This window comes from Hordeum vulgare, chromosome 3H (genome assembly GCF_904849725.1).
Source record: "Hordeum vulgare subsp. vulgare chromosome 3H, MorexV3_pseudomolecules_assembly, whole genome shotgun sequence".
NCBI classification, from domain to species: Eukaryota; Viridiplantae; Streptophyta; class Magnoliopsida; order Poales; family Poaceae; genus Hordeum; species Hordeum vulgare.
Genome location: NC_058520.1, coordinates 587152061 through 587171062, shown reverse-complemented (window position 1 = coordinate 587171062; position 19002 = coordinate 587152061). Strand labels below are relative to the sequence as shown.

General features: G+C 45.5%; 1 protein-coding gene across 1 annotated transcript; it reads left to right on the top strand.

The window, feature by feature from the left end:
* Positions 1-4305: 4305 nt before the first annotated feature.
* LOC123445389 (ankyrin repeat and protein kinase domain-containing protein 1-like) lies at positions 4306-15065 on the top strand. Its single transcript, XM_045122364.1, has 12 exons — positions 4306-4422; positions 4501-4566; positions 4690-4866; positions 7943-8074; positions 11366-11505; positions 11712-11798; positions 11922-12044; positions 12674-12823; positions 13137-13238; positions 14121-14291; positions 14375-14454; positions 14699-15065. Exons 1-12 carry the CDS (start codon positions 4401-4403, stop codon positions 14745-14747), a joined length of 1299 nt encoding a protein of 432 aa, XP_044978299.1. The 5' UTR covers positions 4306-4400; the 3' UTR covers positions 14748-15065.
* The last annotated feature ends 3937 nt before the right edge of the window (positions 15066-19002 follow it).

Here is a 19002-nt window from a genome sequence, read left to right as displayed (position 1 = left end):
TGGCGAGGTGGAGGTGGCACTACCGAGTGAAAACTTCACCGATGGTGACGGCGGCTGCTACCTTTTTTCCTTCTTGAAGGCGTAGATTTTGGCATTGTTTCCCTTCCCATGCTCTCAGATCCTGAGAGAAATCTCAGACCCGGGGTTCCTCGGGTTAGATGGTGTCGACGTCTCCAAGTCGTTTCCTTCTTGAGAGCATCGTCTTGAATTGTTTCTACTTTTGGTGGGCTCCTCTCTTGCTGCTTCATCTTCAAATTGGCTTTGACCCCAGCTGACCTTTGTCTTGGCGACTCAGCTGGAGCTTGCCTGGACGTCTTGTGGTGGCCTCGACGGCACGTTGCCCTTCAACCTCAGTGGTAGTACGCCGGATATTGCGCCCTTCGATCTCGGTGGCACGTTGCCTTTCCGCTTCGCCGGCGGCACACCGTCGCCGCCGCTCGAACTCCGCTATCCGATACACTTCATTCATGCCATGGATGCTTCTTCGTATGCTTCTACTTTGGCGTCTCCTTTCTGATAGCGTTGTGTCTCTTGGTGGCCCCAGCGACATTTGTGTGGGCATCCTAGGGTGGCCTCGGCGGCACGCTGTCCTTCGACCTCGGTGGTGGTGCACCGGTGTTGCGCCTTTCGGTCTCATCGGCGCAATGTCTTTTGGCTTCTCCGGCGGCACACTGACGTCGTCGCACGAACTTGGCTATCCGACGCCTTTTGTTTGTGCCACTGATGTTTCCCTGCGAACTATTGTCTTGGTGCCTGTCTTTTTCTCCCTAGGCCTTGTTGTGGTTCTATGTCGGTGGTGAACGAGCTGCTCAGCAGAGCTCGCTCTAGTGATGTCGGCCTTCGGGGGTTTCGGTTTGGTTGCTGTAAGAAGACTTCATGCACGAGGAAGGTGATCAATGGTGCGTGAAATTGGTTAACCAATTGGTAAACATTTCCCTTCTGGTTACAAGAAAAGCAGCAAGCTGCAAACAATTCTATTCTATAGCATAAAACTGCAACACTTGAACAGAATATAAAATTTAAAAGATGAACCAATTAGACAAGGAAATTTCCAACAATTCCGACTTAGTTTCTTTCAGCATTCTAGTGTAATTCTGTTGTGTAGCATAAAACTAACGATCGGACAGATTACAAAAATACAAAAGCTCAACCAATTACACAAGGAAACTCTGAACAATTGCGTAGCAGAACACTGCAAGCATAAAACGGCCAATACTAGGAATTGCGTGTCGTGACCCCCACCATCACCAGCTTCCCCATGAGCCTGTGCTTGCTCCCTGTTCTCTCTTCCTTCGCTGCTCCAAAGCGCCATCGACCCATGTTGCCGCGCGAGCTCTTCGCCTCAGAAGAACACCCACCTTGCCCGTCTGTTGGAGATATGCCCTAGAGGCAATCACGTACGATGATATTTTCTATGTGTTTATGAATAAAGATAGTCCCTGGACATTGTTAATGATGTGCATCGACAAGTACGTGACTTGTTTGTAAGACCATGCATTGTATGATGAGTGTCTTAGGGTGTGTTTGGTTGGAGAGATAGGCTAAGGTGGTTGTGGGTATCCCCAACCAGGTGGCTGGGGATAGCCCTTTTTTTTGTTTGGTTGTAAGGGTAGGGTTATCTTTTTTTTGTTTGGTTGGGAGGATGGATCCTGCCGCGCCGGCCTCCTCCCGCGCCGGCCGCGCCCTGCCGCCCCCCGCGCCGGCCGCCTCCCGCGCCCTGCCGCGTCGGCCGCCTTTCGCGTCGGCCGCGCCGCCCGCCCTCCCACGCCGGTCGCGCCGGCCGCCTCCTGCGCCCTCCCGCGTCGGCTGCGCCGGCCGCCTCCCGCGCCGGCCGCCCCAGAGTGGTTGCCATAGCCCGTCCGTTTTTGGCGGTTGGCCACATCCCTTTTTTTGGAGAATATTCCCAGCATCTGGTTGACTCTATCCCTCCTCGCCCCAGATCCAAACACATGGCAACCACAGAAAAAAGTGGTTATCCCTGTCCCTGGAAGGATATCCCTGCAACCAAACACACCCTTAAATGATCCCTAGTCGAAAGGGTTGTGTGGACGCGCAACCAGTTAGACTAACATATGACAAGGTGGATGGTCCGGTCTCATTGACCATGTAGCATTGGATCGATGCTAGCCGGATAATATGGACTCAGAAAGATCTGGTCAGATTCGACGTAGTCGGATCCGAGCCGAGATAAGGTCCGAGTTGGACAAACCCAACTACGAGGCTCAACGATAGGCATTTGTGAGTCTTTAGTATAACATACATTCCATGTCCTAAGACCTGAGTTGTCGCATGTATTTGGGATGGTGACAGACTTGCTTTGGACTGACCAAACGCTACTCCGTGATTGGGTGGTTACAAAGGTAGGTTTCGAACTTGTCCAGACCCATGCTGCGAGACATGGTCGAGCAAGATGGGATTTGCCCCACCGATCAGGAGAGATATACTCTGGGCCCCTCGGGTGATCTGACCTGGATATGCATGGTCATGCCATGAGGATTATGAGATAATCCAAATGTTGGACAAATTCACCGGAACGAGAAAGAGGTTGTGCAGCAACAAGGATGACCACGTCGCCTTGAGCACGACAATGTATATCGTATGACAAAGGGGACAGAAGTAAGAAGTACAGGTTCGCCTAACCAGCTTCGTCAGACACTTGGAGTCAGCACGTATTGCTAGAGAGTGCTACCGACTAGCCGAGTTGGATGTGGTCTGACTCGCGATTAAGTGAACGAGAACCTAAAGGGTCTCACGCTTAAGGGAAGGAACACGTGGGCTTTAGGGTCCGTGCGAGGCCCAAGAGTTGAGTCTGCGCCGGACGCCTATATATAGTGGAGGTGCGGTACACCTATTCTGTTGATCGCTTCGGCACCGTCATTAGGGTTGTGCATGTGTTGCACCTAGCCACCTCCACTCGTCGCCGCCGACCATGTGATCCGGACCTAGTAGTCCGCCGCACGATGTTCCTCCTGCACGCGCGGATACCGTTAGAGGCGGTGCACCTGCGCCGTTCCGGTGAACCTGCACATTGGATCCGGCGACCGACTGTGCGAGGGAGATCGTACGAGGAGGAGACGGACCACGCTGACACGCTACCACATCTACTTCTGCTGCACGACACTACGCATCTAGTGGTAACAATATGTGATCCATCTCTGTAGCATGTTCTTCGTTGTTCTTCACGTAGGAAGTTTTTAATTTGCATACGATGCGTCTATGGTAGAACACAACACTATCCCCATGCCAGAGATCGACGAAATGGCCCGCCACCGCTGACACCTCACATGCTTTGATGGCGGCAGGCCATTTCGTCAGTCTCAAGTCAGATGGTGGAGCTTTGCTCGACACACACCTGAATATCATCCCGAAATCCTGAAATAAATTCAAGAATTATATAAGCATCAGAAATTAAATCCTGGTTGACTGGGATATCACTATCCCTCTAATAAACATCCAACCACAAGATAGTTTGCGCAACCTCCAAGCTAGGCATGTTTAATGGAAAACACTTAAAATAAGCCAACTGATCTCTCCTTTTTGTAAACCGCTCCCTCCGCGTGACACGTGTCCGTCTGCCGACCACACCTCCTCCCCATCTTATCCTCTTCACATGCTTTCTTCTCTCCCTGATCTTATCCTCTGCTCCAGCTGCTTCACGCTCGTTCATTGTGTGCTCCAGCTGCTTCACGCTCGTCCAGTTGCCCGCCGGCTTCGCCGTGGCGAGCACCAAGGTGCGCGACCTGCGGTGCGGCGCCTGCTCGGCCGTGCTCTCCTACTCCTACTACGACCCGGACAAGAATAAGCCCGCCGACGACCAGTGCAGCACGGTCGGCTCCTCACCCGGTGCTGCAAGCCAGAATGGGGGCGCCATGATGCACGCCGTCATTGAGGGTCTGATGCAATGCTCATCAGCGACGAGCCTGCAATGGAGCTTCACGCGGAGCCATCGGTGCTGTGTTGAAGCTACGTCGGAGGTGCAATGGAGCTCGCCGGAGTTGCAGTGGAGCTCGTCGGAGTTGCAGTGAAGCTTCGCCGAAGCAGTCGGTGCTGCGTTGAAGCCCGCCGGGGTTGCAACGGAGCTCGCGCCCCAACGCTGCCGGTGCAGCGTTGGAGCTCTGGTGGAGGTGCAATGACGCTTAGTTGAAGCTTGCCCCGCTCGCTGGTGTTGTGCTGTTGCTGTGATCCAACGGCTATTAGTACACTGATCGTTGTCCGCCTAATTAATCGCCCCTCCGAATTTAACTGCTGGTGTCCGGGGGCCCTGCCCGTTAACTGTCATAAAACAAATCCCGTTGATGTAGCGAAGCTCCCACCATCATCTGCTGACTGCTCTGCTTCTCCCCGTCCGCTCCGCTCGTCCTCCGCCGCTCCAAAACCCTACCAACTCCCCGGCCGCGCCCATGGCGCCGCCCCTCGCCCGCGGTAAGCGACCTCCCCCCCCAACCCCAGACCCATGCCGGGCGCCTGCTAAACCGACCCCTCTCCCCCCGCCCCCCGCAGGTCCCGGCGCGCTGGAGCGGCGGCTTCTCCAGGCGGCGGCCGAAGGCAACCTCCAGCTCTTCAAGAGTGCGTGCCCGCATCCCGCTCCCCTCCCGCGTATTTTGGTCTCCGGGCGCTCGATCCAGCGCCGATTTTTGACACATTCTTCTCGGATTTCGTTGGGCCCGTACCGTACGTGTCTCCAAGCAGGGACCCTGAGCGCGCTGGACGGCGGGAAGGGCCGCCTCAGGGACGCGGTGGAGGCCGTGACGCTCCAAGGGCGAGGGTCCAGTGCGCTGCACTTCGCCGCGCGCCGTGGGAGGATGGCGGTCTGCGTGTACCTGGTGGAGGAGCTCGGCGTGGACGTCGACGCCGTCGACGAGGCAGGTGGGCACTTGGTATCCCTCCCTCCTCGTACGAAAGCAATCTCTTTTTTTTTTTCTTTTTTTTTTTAGAAAAGGAGGATGACCCCGGCCTCTGCATCAGGGAGATGCATGCGGCCATTTTATTTATTATTCTCGAGGACCTTACAAAGTATTACAACAATATGTTTGAATCCGCCATCTTCGCAACATCTGTCGCTACTCCTATCCATATGATGAAGGGGTGCTAGCTGGGCCACATACCCAGATCACTTACCTAAGCCTAACATCAAAAGTCGGAAGCCCCAGCAGATCCGGTCAAGCCATTTGCCACATACCGGGTCTAGGGCACAAAACCGATCTGACGCACTCGTGTGCTATTGCCGCCATCTTCCACCGGTCCGTCTTCAGAGCAAATATTGAGGCTTCTACCTTGTGTAGCCACTCTGCCATTGACGTCACCATGACGCCAGATAGCTACCTCCTCCTGCGCGAGTCCATCTCCACGCATCGAACGCCGAGTCCCCACAGCGCCATGCCGCCGATATCCGCCGCCATCAATGTGTGAGATGAAGCACCGCTCCACCATTCCTCCAGCCAGCACTTGCTCCAAAACGATGCCCCCAGGAGGGAGGGCGATAAAACGCCATCATCGTCCGATCCAGGAAGACCCAGATCTAGGGTTTCCCCCGGAGCATCCAGAGCCTGATGACGCAAACAGCAATGCCGTTGCTCCACCAGACGAGCGCCACCGACGTCACAACCTCCAAGATGTAGCAGGCCAAAATGCGCCGACATCGAACCGCCGCCACCTCCACCACCGCTTGAGCAGCCCCCGAGCAACGCCTTTAGGAAGGAACACGCCACCGCGGTGTCGTCGTCGCTTGGACCAAGGGGATCTGAGGTTTTCACCCGAGCTCCTGGGAGGGGTGGAAGGAAGGGGATCCTCTCCAAAGCCTCCAACAAGGGGAACAACACCCAAAGGTGCTGCCTTCGGAGTGGCCGCCGCACCGGCCAAGGGACTCCCCCGGAACCCTTCCAACCACCGGATCTGCAGGGCCAGCACCCAAGAACAGCGAGAAGCCATCTGGGGCCGGATCCGCTGCAGATCGGAGTAGATCGGGGTCGACGAGAAGCAACACCATGGCCACCAGCATCCAGCGAGGACCGCCGCCACAGCCGCCGCCACCCCCCACGCCGTCCGGGTCAAAGAGGGATCCACCGACCGCGTACAGGGGCCAGAACCGCCTGCATCCGCCGGAGCACCGCCGCTAGCCCAGCGCCCGCCACCGCCTGCCGCGGGCCGCCGCCGTGCGCCCCACTCCCCGCCACCGCTCGTCGAGGCCTGCCCCCTCGCGCCCGATCGCGATCGCCACAAGCCACCGCCGTCAACCACCTAGATCCGCTGCCCGCGGAGGAAGGGGAGCCGGGAGCGGGAGTCCCCCGCCGCCGCCGTCTGCCACACGTGTTTTACCGGCGGCATCACCCGGCGGCGGCGAGGAGGGGAGGATGATAGAGCGGCAGCGGCGCCTAGGGCTTGGGAGCCCCCGAGTCGCCCAGGGCGGGGGCGACGCGAGGGAAGGGGGCCTAAAAAGACAAGCATATCTGACTCCTAGTATTCATCATCAAACTACAGGAAATGGCCCTTTTTCTTCTTTCCCCCTAGAGTTGATGGCTGGAGGTTGGTTGACTGGCAGCCTTGGCTTGCGATGTCAAGTTGGCCACCGGCACCACTGTTCAACTGTTACTGTATTGTATAGTTGGTTTGGAGTTGCTTGCGTTGAGCTCCTCTTGAAAGATGTGATTTTTCGAAAAGGAGGCCACGCCCCAACTTGAAAGATGTGATGGATTGGCTGTTGGGTTGTCTGCTTCCTTCATGCCAAGCAATGGGAGGGGCTGATCCATAGTTACCGGATTCGCTAGGAGAGGCCTTGAACTCCCATCTAGATCGAACGGCCCAGATCGGAGTTCGAATTCGCTCGGTTTGATCGGAAATCGGTGCCCGATTCGCTGAACCCTCATCGATCAAGTTTCCTCCGGATTTTTCTCGCATGACGGGAGAGACTAGACAGGGAGAGGGGAGGTGTATTGGAGTGTGTGTGTGTGTGTGTGGGGGGGGGTGATTAGCTAGCATTTGCCTTGAAGTAGGATGGAAATTGAACTAATTTATGCCAAAAATGACATGCATTTGGGACTCGATTTAGCTTATTTTGCTGAGAAATCTATATGGCTTATAACCTGTCGATTGGCCCTGTTTTTGAAACATACATCAAATTACTTTGTTTGCATTAATCTCATGAAGTTCATTTATTCCAGATGCAGTTTATACTATTTTGACAGGGTTGTTTCAGTAGAAAGAGTATTGATGCTAGCTTCCATCCTCTTTTACAGTTTTACCACTGAAAATTCTATCAACTTTTTTTTTACTCCATGCATCAGTTTGTTTTCTAGGAAAAATGATTTTAGCTTCAACTCTTTGTCTTCAATTGCACCCCCAAAAAATATCTTGCTTTAGTTTGGACGGAACTGTTTGGTTTTGATGAATTAACAACGAACTTCTGCATTATTTCTTGTTTAATGCTGTTTATGAATACTCTGGCTTTTAAACGACCTGTAGTATCTGATGTTTGTATTGTGTAACAAAGTATCTTGGCATGACGGCACTTCACATAACATGCACATATTGAAGTCAAAACATATGACACTTGCCTGATTATGTACACATGACTTAGGCGCTTATAGCCTAGCCTTTTCAATTCTTTATCTTTTTTAATCTTTTGGTGCTTTATATGGCTGATACTACCAATATACACTTCATTTTATTCTACTGTGGGTCATTAATAATGAAAAGTGTAAGTGCCTTGCACTAAGATGTTTTCATGTATGATACTTTTATATAGGGAACCTAAAATTTCTACCTTCCTAGTTCTGGCTTCTGAATGTGCTGTGGCATGTAAAAAGTTTGTATGTGTATTCTGTAAACAGATGCACGTTTATATCGCACAACCTTTACATGATTTGCTTCTATTTCTTGGGTAAATTTCTGTTGTTTTGTCTATGAGTCTCTTATTCAGTTCCTTCTACTTTGATGTTCCCGATAGGCTATACACCTCTGGCTCATGCAATTATTGCTGGCACTATGGACACTTTCCGGTATCTTCTTGATCACGGTGCTAATCCAGATAAGCCCGATGGAGAAGGGTCTACGCCTCTCCATTTGGCTGCTGCAAGAGGTCTCTCCCTATCTGTACTTATCTTATTCCTCCGTGTCTTCAAATTCTTTGTTTGTGTGTTCTGGGGTGATGTAAAGAAACTAGAAATGAATCATGTTATGTACATTATAAGTAAGGTGTAAGGTAGGAAATGCCCATGTCATAATTGGTTGTGCATGTGCATAGATATGACAATGTCATCTGAGCATTTGGAGATATTTCTATGATAAATGAGTTGTTTATTAATTGCTATCTCTTAAGTCTAAAAAACGCCATTTATCAATGTGTGTGTGTGTGTGTGTGTCATGAATTATGTATTCCTTGTCTCAGGCAAGCTGCGTTGACAAAAAATCAGTATAGTTAAATTGTGAAGTGATATAATTTATTGCATGTCAGACAAAAATAGTAAAATTTGAATTTGTTTCAAGCCACTGTTCATACTTGTTGTGGGTATTCCGCTGACATCTATTCAGTTATGTAAATCCAGAAGTTCCCTTGTTTATATCCCTATCATGCTGTAAGATAGCATATGAACTTGTTTAAAGCCACTTTCTACGGTTACTATTGCTGGTTACACATTTATAAGTGATTGATGTCACATTCATATAGTGCCTTCTTTGACTATTTGGTTCTTATTGCAATAGTTTTCCTGATGTTTGCAACATAGTTATTTTACAGTTATTCCTAAGGTAATTATTTTTTTAGAAAAGGAGGATTACCTCCGGCCTCTACATCAGCGCGATGCATACGGCCCCTTTATTAATAAAAGGCAAACAAAACGTAGTTCCACAAAGTCTCCGACAAATTAATGTAAATGCAAAGGTAAAGGAAAAGGTGCCACAACTGGCAAAAACAGGCCTAGAAGACTACTCCTCTATCCTATTACTGGACTGCCATCCAAACCGGTTGAAGATATCCCGCGTTGCCGTCTCCCATCGGGTAGACCCAGTAACCAAAGGCTCTCTGGTTTCCGCAGGAGTGAGTAATGACCATGTACGGATCAATGGCGCCGCACTGTGTAATACCTGCAAAAAATGCATGTTCGTATGTCTGTCAAAAACCACATCATTCCTACAGTTCCATATAGCCCACAACAGTGCACAAACTACAATAGGAATGTGTCTAGCAATAATCGTATCAACTCCATCAAGCCACGTTCCAAATAACGTGTCAATGCTTTCCGTAGGTCTAATATTAAAGGCTATACGAACCGTCTGCCAAAGAACTCTCGCAAGTGGGCATTGGAGAAAGAGGTGTTTAATGTTCTCCTCATTATCACAGAAACTACACCGAGTACTACCCCCCCCCCCCCCCCCCCAATTACGTTTAGCCAAGTTATCCTTAGTTAGAATCACCTTCTTGTGCACAAATCACATGAAGACCTTGATCCTTAAGGGTACCTTAACTTTTCAAATATTCTTGGACTTGGGGATACTAATAGTGTCAATAAGACCGAGATACATGGATTTGCCTGTAAAAAATCCGCTATTCGTAAGCTTCCAATGCACCCTATCAGGTTCTTCCGATAACTGGACATCCATGAGTCTCCGAACAAGGTGTAACCAATCAGCCCATCGATGTCCTATCAATGACCGTCTGAATTGGATATTTAGAGGATTTTACTGTAAGATTGTTGCTACGTTCGCATCCTTGCGTTGCACAATATTGTAAAGAGCTGGATATTGAATGGCTAGAGGTATCTCCCCCAACCACGAATCCTCACAGAATCTAGTACGCTCACCATTTCCAATAATGAATTTGGTTCTATGGAAGAAAGCTAACCTTACTTTCATCAACCCCTTCTAGAATGGTGAATCATTGGGTCTGACATTTACCTGGGCTAAGGTCTTAGAATGTAGGTACTTATTTCGTAAAATTTGTACCCACATGCCTTCTGTCTCTATCGACAGTCTGAACAGCCACTTACTCAGAAGACATCTATTCTTCACCTCTAAATTCTCAATTCCTAGACCTCCTTGGTCTTTGGGCCTACAGATAATATCCCATCTAGTTAATCCGTATTCCTAAGGTAAATGAATACATATCCAAATCTTGTGTTGCATATAAAACATAATAAAATGAACCTCTTAACATTTGAGGTGTAGTTCACACTAGATTGTCTTTCATAGATACATATAGCAAATGTATCTAGCAAAGAAGTGTGAGGCTACGGACTCATATTTTCTGGACAACTTGGTACCACGTATAAATTGTTTAAACACATTTTAGAATTTATGCTCGTTAATTTACTGATGTGTAGTCTGTAGTGGAATCACTAAAAATACTTATATTTAGGAACGGAGGGAGTACTTGCCATTTAAGACATTGACACGGTCTGTGACAAACATGTTTGGTCATTACATTTCATAGCTATCTGTTAGTGAGAGTTCATAAAAGACTGATTACTTGAAAATATTTTATATGATAAATCCATGGGTCGTTCCATGTGCCAAATCATAATAAAATCTTTCTTATCATTTACTCATTTAGGTCATTGACATGGTCTCCGACCAACATGTTTGGCCACTACTTTCCATAACTATTTGTTAGTAAAAGTTCATAATAATTTGATGGCACGAAAGTTTTTTTCATGGCAAATCCATTGGTCATTTTGATGTGCTAGATCCTAATAGTTCTTTTTTTCTTATCATTTAGGACATTGGCACGGTCTCCGTCAAACATGTTTGGCCATTTCGTTAAATAACTATTTGTTAGTAAAAGTTCATAAAAGATTTGTTACATGAAAGTATTTTTCATGACAAATCCGTGGTCATTTTCATGTGCGAAATCCTAATAAATCTGCAGGTGGAGTAACTATTTTCATCCATACACCATCACTTATGGTGCACACAAAACCAGGTTGTCGCAATGACAGGTTGGGTCTGGTCGGTGGTATAAATGAGAAGTGCTTTCTTTAAGTTCACTGCACACATTCTAGCATGTCATTTATTTGAGAATGGAGGTAGTATAGCTAAGTGTGCATATTGCTTTGGAAACTTTGATCTCTAAGGTAACTGTCTCCAGCATATGCCCATGATAAAATGATACTCCCCCCGTCTGAAAATAAGTATCGCTGCTTTAGTACAAAATTTGTACTAACTTAGTATAAAATTTACGTCACTTATTTTGGGACAGAGGGAGTATTAACAAGCTTTCACTAACAAAAAGAACAGTCACAATAACAGCAGCAGCAACAATGCCTAATAACCTTTTGGATTTATAGCCTATGGAATTTCCACATTGTTATGCAAATAAACTATGGAATTTCCACATTGTTATGAATTAATAACCTGCTTTGTATTTCTCATTCAGGAAATTGTGAAATAGTAAAAGCCTTGCTCTCAAAAGGGGCCAATGTTGATTCATTGTCTAATACTGGGACACCACTGCATATGGCTGCTTTCTGTAAGCAGGATGGTGCTATGAAGATTTTGTTGGACCACCATGCGGATGTATGTCACTTGTTTGTGTACCCTTCCTTCTTAGGTTAACAGGATCCACATTATTAAATCGTACATGATTGTTTGTCTGGTACTACTTTCTCTTTGTCAAGTGCCCATATAAACTAAGATGTCTCTATTTCAATGATAAAAATATCAAACATGTTCACCAACTTTCATCATTTAAAGGTACTGATTTTCTTAATATTTCTTCTCAGTGTAACAAGGTATTCAACACTGTCTATTCACCTCTTATAAGCGCTCTCAATGCTGGCTCACTGAAATGTGTGAAACTTCTGATTAAGGTCTGAATTTATCTCATTTCGTCGATATCTTTTGAACTCTTGATAAGTATCACATGAAAAAGGAAGGATTATAAATGATGGCATGCTTATTTAGAAGGGTCATTGCAACCTTTTCTGTGTTAGGCTGGCGCTGACGTGAAGGGTGTTGGTACTGTAACTCCCTTAATAATTGCTGCCAACAATGGCTTAACTGACCTCTACAAGTGCTTACTGGAGGCCGGTGCAGATCCTGATGTTCGTGATGATGTAAGTTTTAACTTTCACTCCAGCAACATGGAGTGGCTTCTCATGCATGGGAACTATGTTAAGAAACTAATGCAAAACCGTGATGTGTTGTTGAGGCTAAGCAAAACTTAGTCGTCTATTATTTAATATTTTCACCCTCAAAGCCTATATATGAAGTCCATTAATGATTCCATTGGTCCTTGGTGACCATGAAGGCATGAATTTACCCATTATTCTTAGATGCACAATCGATCCATATGTGATACTCTGTGTTCCAACTGAAGTGCAAACCTTGTGGTCAATATTTTATATTTCTATCATTTACAAACAATGTCAATCTGTACAAGAAGATGTCGCTGGAGTGTCTGACAATAATTTGGTGGAATGATAAGTGAGTTCTTGTTCAGTGCTTTGAGGCATTATCTTCTGAAGTTCTAGTCAGATGTGTAATTAGTGCTTTAAGACGATGCTGTATTCAAACTGAAGGGGCTTCGTTTTTCTTCTTTATTTGAACCATAATGTTGAATATCTAAATGTATTATCATATATCTTGTGTTCACACTTCATTCCCCCTGGCTGTGCTTCTGTTATTTTGTATTACCATTCTGCAAATGCTTCAGTGAAGCTTATCTTTGTTTTATTCTGAACAGTTTGGCCACCTTCCAATAGAAATTGCTGCATATAACAATAGGCGGAAAGATGTTGAGATCCTACTTCCAGTAACTTCACGTACTCCATATGTGCAAGACTGGAGCGTTGATGGGATAATTCGTTGGGTGAAATCAATGCCATCGGTGGAGGTATAACTTGAGGCATCGCTGGCAATATAAGTTTCTTTCTATAGGTTGTTCAGCATGCCCTTAACTTAAAAATAGGTACTCAATCCTTGTGGGAGGATGTGATGTGAAGTTTACTGTGGTATGCGAAATAAGTAGTTTATTGTGCTGTCATATAAACGAGTGAACTGCATCAATAAAATCTTCAGATCACAAATGTTTTGTCTTTCAAAAATGTTCTCATGCCCTTCTGATGTAGCTCATGTAAGTATGTAAGTCTTATCTCCTTACCACATGTCCTCCTTACTTGTGCCAAATGATTTGTTTGCTGTTTCAGAATGACCCTATGAACACAATGAATACAGCTGATCTCAAGTTAGAAGGAAACAAGGCATATAAGAGAAAAGATTATGCTACTGCTGTCAAACTTTACTCGATGGTAAATTATTGCACCATTCTTAGCCTACACTTAATTTCCTGTTGTGTGATAACTAATACTCCCTCTGTAAACCCAGTAGGATATCACACTGTAGATTCACTAGAAAATTTCTCAAATTGAGAGTGGATTTTTAGCTCCCGGGTGCCTAAGCACCCTCTATGAACAGTAAAATCGAAAAAATAGAAAACAAAATTTAAAAAATCTAAAACTTTGCAGCATCAATGATGATCAAACTTTGTAGGTGTTTGCAAATTTTCATGCCAAAAAACTACTCGTGGAGCTCTACACACAAAAAAGATTTCAATGCTTGAAGTTTTGAGCACTTTTAGCATCAAAATCTGAAACTTGTTTGTACATCTTTCTCTACAAGATATTTTGGCATGAAAATTTGCAAGAACGTACAAAGTTTGATCATCTTTGATGCTGTAAAGTTTCAGATTTTTTTGATTTTGTTTTCTATTTCTTTTGATTTTACTGTTCATAGAGGGTGTCTAGGCACCCGGGTGCTATCACACCTTTCTCAAATTTCAATTGTAACTCTGGCATCAAGCTATCAAATAGTATATCTGTTAGAAAATTGCAATTTCAATTTTAACTCTAGCACAAAGCCATCAAGTAGTATATATGTTATAGACAATTATCAGTAATTCATCTTATTATATTGGATTGGATAGAGAGGAGTAAAGCTTTGGTTTAGATGGATGGGTCTTAATTTCAGCATCCTAGCGTGTATCGATTTTTTGTTTCTCTGGTAATCAATATCCAGTTTCCACTAGTCCTAGTAATTTGCTTGTGTACGTACCTGACAACAGTGGAGTAGTATAAGTGGGTTGTAGCAAAAGCCAGTGTGCTAACTTTTTGTTTGTTTGTTTGTTAATGTAGGCAGCAGACCAGTGCCCTGATGACGTAACACTGTACTCAAATAGGAGCCTTTGCTGGCTTAAGATGGGTGAAGGAAACCAAGCTTTGATGGATGCTGGAGTTTGCAAGATTAGGCGCCCAGGTTGGGCAAAGGCCTTTTACCTGGAAGGATCTGCTCAAATGTTACTGAGGGTACCATTTTCTGCTACTCATGAGTGCATTTGCTTGCTATGTTAAATGCTTTTTTAGGGATGCAGCAACCTTTATGCGTGCAGGACTATGAGAAGGCGTGTGATGCATTTCTTGATGGACTCAAACTAGATCCAGCAAATGTTGAGATCGAGAACTCATTACGGTAGTGTACTTAGACTGGCAGTGTTGATAATCCTATTTGTACATCTTATGCATCTATTTATTTCATGTTGAAACACATATGGTGACTCTGTCCAATAGATTAGAACCAGCTAACACAACTCTTTTTATGTGGTAAACATTTGTGTCCTTTATATAATTTTGTTCCGTTTGAATCATCTAGAACATCATCAATGCATCTGCATTTCAAACACTTTAGTAATTAATTACTGTAATTTGTTATGCAGGGAGGCTGTAAATTGCTTGAAGACATCTCATGCCCCCCGAAAATTGTAAGAATTGTCAACTACTAGGGACAAACTTGCTCATCACAGGAGCAGCACGACTGATTCCAGTTCCTTCGGTGCGCGTGCAACTGATTGTTGAGTTTAAAACATCACTTGCTCTTGTAAACCAGGGTTCTTTAATTTTGCCAACGCTCGATTAGGCCATGAGGAATTACCATGTTTCTTGTTGTGCCTAGTGCCCTAGTATGTATGTTCTGCCTAGAAATGCTGGAGATGCATGTGTGTCACATAACATGCACTATGTACGACCTTAATTGGTGCCATTGAGTGCTAATCAATCAATAGAGGGAGATTGGAATGGATGCTAGTGACCATCTTTATTCCTAGCTAGTAGTTGATGTTGTATTGCTACTTGATTGCATGCCCGCCCACCGGTGTGGTTTAGTCGTTCATGGAACGTGCAGTGTGGCTGCGCTTTAGGAACACCTGGTGGATATGGATGTCCTACTGCTTTTGCGAATTGCGATTGAGGTTGGATTCTTCATATCAGTATTGCTGATACTTTTCTACCTTCGAGTATTGGACCCTTGTGTTAGTCTATCATCATCAGGGGTCTCTAGCGCATACAATAGCAAATCATCAATTACCGCATAAATGTATTATTAGACTCATTTCAACAACTTTTGGAGACATGACACATCACACGAGCTAGTTTGCTTTATGCTTTGCTTGACCTAATTAACAGGCTGGCTGTACCAACTGCTAGCACTATCAACATGTGAAATTTGTGATTGTACAGGCAGATTTCAGAACACAAAGTGATGAAATAAAGACCATATCAAGGATAAAACATTTTTTGGCTAAACACAAACAACCTATACACTGCAGCCTATGGTGATGGTGTGCAATGTAATCAGGCACTCCAAAACGGATTTATGGAGGGGCCAATAGCTCCTGTGCGACGTCTTTCCTGGAAATTGGAAGCAGTGCGACATCTTTCGATGAAATAGCTCTCGTGCGACGGTTTGAAGGGAGAAAATAGCTCACGGCCACACATGCGGTAAAACCTTAGTCAATTAGTCCAATTTGCGTTAAGTCATGTCTTACCTAATTTGGGCCCAAATTAATTAGCACCGCATCTCGTGAAACTGCCCGACTAGAACTGTCTGAAACTGCCCGACATCTTCAGCTCCGGCGGCGGCTATGGCGGAGGAGCCCTCTTTCTCGGCGGCGGCGGCCATGATGGTGAGTGAATTGGATACTCTAGTCCCAATCCCCTCCGCCTTGTAGATCTGAGCTCTCTGTTTTGCTTGGTGAAATCGATAGAAGGTGAGAGGGGGCGGCGCGGTGAGAGGAGCCCGTGGTCAGGTCGAGAAGGAGCCGCCAGATTTAGCTTCGAACAGGTAATGCGCCTCCCTTCCGCCCATTTGTGAGTGCGATTGAAGGCAATCTTTGCTCTGTCTCACGCTGCCCGCCCGCCTATAACAGAGGGGATGCTGTTGAAACATTTGAATTTGCAATAAATTTCTTTCCATCGACGGCAAAATTAGTTGATGGTAGCATTCAGAACATCCAGAGAGACACAATTGTGAAATGGAAGGTTGATTGTGCAGAAATTGATCCCAATGAGCTACAGTCGATGGAAGAGAAGGCAGTGAGGAAATTGATGGAGAAAATTGGGGAAACTGTGCTTTGGGGTCCAGAGCAAGAGGTTTCACTATTGCGGTATGATGATTTCAAAGGAGAGTATGTCAGAATTGAAGATGGTGAAGATATTGTTGATGAAATCGATAGGCAAGAGGGCTGGGCAAGCCTCAGGGCTGAATTTTTTGCTGAGCTCGTTGATCTGAATATTGACTCGAAGGTAGGTTATGTGCCGTCACACTTGGCTATGCAGAAGGCAGATGATGATTGGGCTTCGCATATGCATATCGTTCCCATTATTATGGATCTAACAGTAATAGCCGATGGGGCTAATGCACATGCCGAAGAGGGAAATGTTAATGTTGTTGATTGGAATGCAGTTGAGTTGGAGGAGCCTACTGATTTGGTCATTGCACCAATTGCTGACACTGAGATGGCCAAACTATTTGGCATTCCAGTCGATGACAGAGATGAAGAGGAGAGGGATGAAGCTAATACAAGTGATAATGATGACAGAGAATTGAGTGATGTAGATGAACAATTGATGAAAGATGCTGCAGATGATGTAGATGATGCACATGATGAAGAGCTAGTGCATGTGTATGACAAGGAAAACCCTGTCATTCGAGTGGGGAAGTTGTGGCCAAACATGGATGAGTTCAGGTTGTCTTTCAAGACTTATGCAGTCAGACATCAGTTTGATGGCAAGACAGTTTGGACTGATAGAAATAAGTTTTATGCTAAGTGCAGAGGTTTTGATGGTAGTGGTAGGAGGGCTTGCAAGTGGTACATATCTGCTAGACTGCAGCCTGATGGAAGTACTGTCAGGGTTAACCAAATCCCAAATAAACATACTTGTTTGACAAGTTCATAGAAAAAAATCAAGCATGACATCATAGATTTGGGTTGCAGAAAAGATAACTCCAATTTTGGCCAAAACACCCAACACTACTGCAAAAAGAATCCAAGTAGACTTGGAAAAGTTGTACCCCATTAAACTGCATTATACCACAGTGTGGAAGGCTTAACAAAGGGCAATGAAGAATTTGTATGGTGATTGGGCAAACACATTTAGGATGCTTTTCAATTTCAAAGCAGAGGTGGAGAAAAGGTCACCTGGCAGTGTTTTCGAGATAGATACTGAGGTATCAAAGGATGGCAAGGTTTATTTCTCCGAATTCTTTATGGCTTTAAAGCCTTGCATCGATGGCTTCAAAGCAGGATGTCGTCCATATTTGAGCATAGACTCATCATTTTTGACAGGCAAGTGGAATGGTCAGTTGGTAGCATGTAATGCTCTAGATGGACATAACTGGATGTTTCCAGGTGCTATTGGCTGATTTCAGTCAGAGACAGAGGCTTCATGGACATGGTTCATGATGCAGTTGAAAAGATGCTTAGGGCCAGTGTCACCTTCGGCAATACACACAGATGCATGCAAAGGTCTGGAAAATGCAGTTAAAAATGTGTTCCCACATGCTGAGCAAAGAGAGTGCTTCGGCCATTTGTGGATGAATTTGATCAAAAAATTCAGAGGAGATGAATTTGGGAGAATGTGGCCAACAACAAGATCTTACACTAAACAGACACATTCATATCATCTTAGTAAGGTAATGGCAACATGTGAAGAGTTTGGTACATGGTTGAACACCTACCATTCTTTATTATGGTACATGTGAGGATTCAACACTGCCATCAAGTGTGGCCATATCAACAACAATTTGGCAGAAAGTTTCAACAACAAGGTGAAGCAGCTAAAAGATTTGCCTGTGCATGACATGGTTGATCAAATTAGGATCATGCTCATGCGGCTGTGGGAATTGAGAAAAAAGATTGCTGATTGTCTGCAAGGTGATAAACTTCCAGCAGTGGTGCAACAGGTGGTCAACAGAAGTAGAGGTCTTACACATTTGTCTGTTGAAAAATCATCATTGTGGGGTGCTGAAGTTAGAGATAACAAGACTGGAAGGAGGCATGTTGTTAACACTGAATTGCATGATTGCAGTTGCCTCGAATGGCAGGCCACTGGTAAACCATGTGATCATGCCATTCTATTCTTAGCCGGTCAACCAAAGATAAATATGCATCCATATCTGCATGAGTATTATTCGGTAGCAAAATTCAGAGCTGCATATGCAACTCCAATTCCACCTCTTACAGACCAGAACAGTGGCCAGAAGTGCCGCTTGAATATTCCATGTGTCCTCCTCTAACAAAAAGAAAGGCAGGCAGACCTAAACAGAGTTGATTCACAGCATGGTTTGAAAAAGGTGGGAGTAGTAAGAAGGGCAAGAAGGACAAGAAAGATGCAAAGCCAAAAAGGGCTCAAAAGGGTAACAAAAACAGATGCAAGAGGTGCCAAATACTTAGGCACAGAGAGGGATCCAGACTATGCATTTTCTCTCCTCCTAATCCGAGAAAGTATGTGCTTGTTTATTTGTGTTTGTTCATATTCTGGTTTTGTTTAAATTATAAATATGTGGCATGCTTTGTTGTTTTCAGGAGGAAGCTTCCAAGTCAGCCTATTGTTGTTGAACAGTCTTGGCCAACAAAAAGAGCAAGAGTGAGTGGCAGCAGAAGGCAAACAAGTTAGTGGATGGAACAATTTGGTGCTGCAAGTGACGAAATTGAAGCTGTGCACACTGTCGAAACTAAAGCTG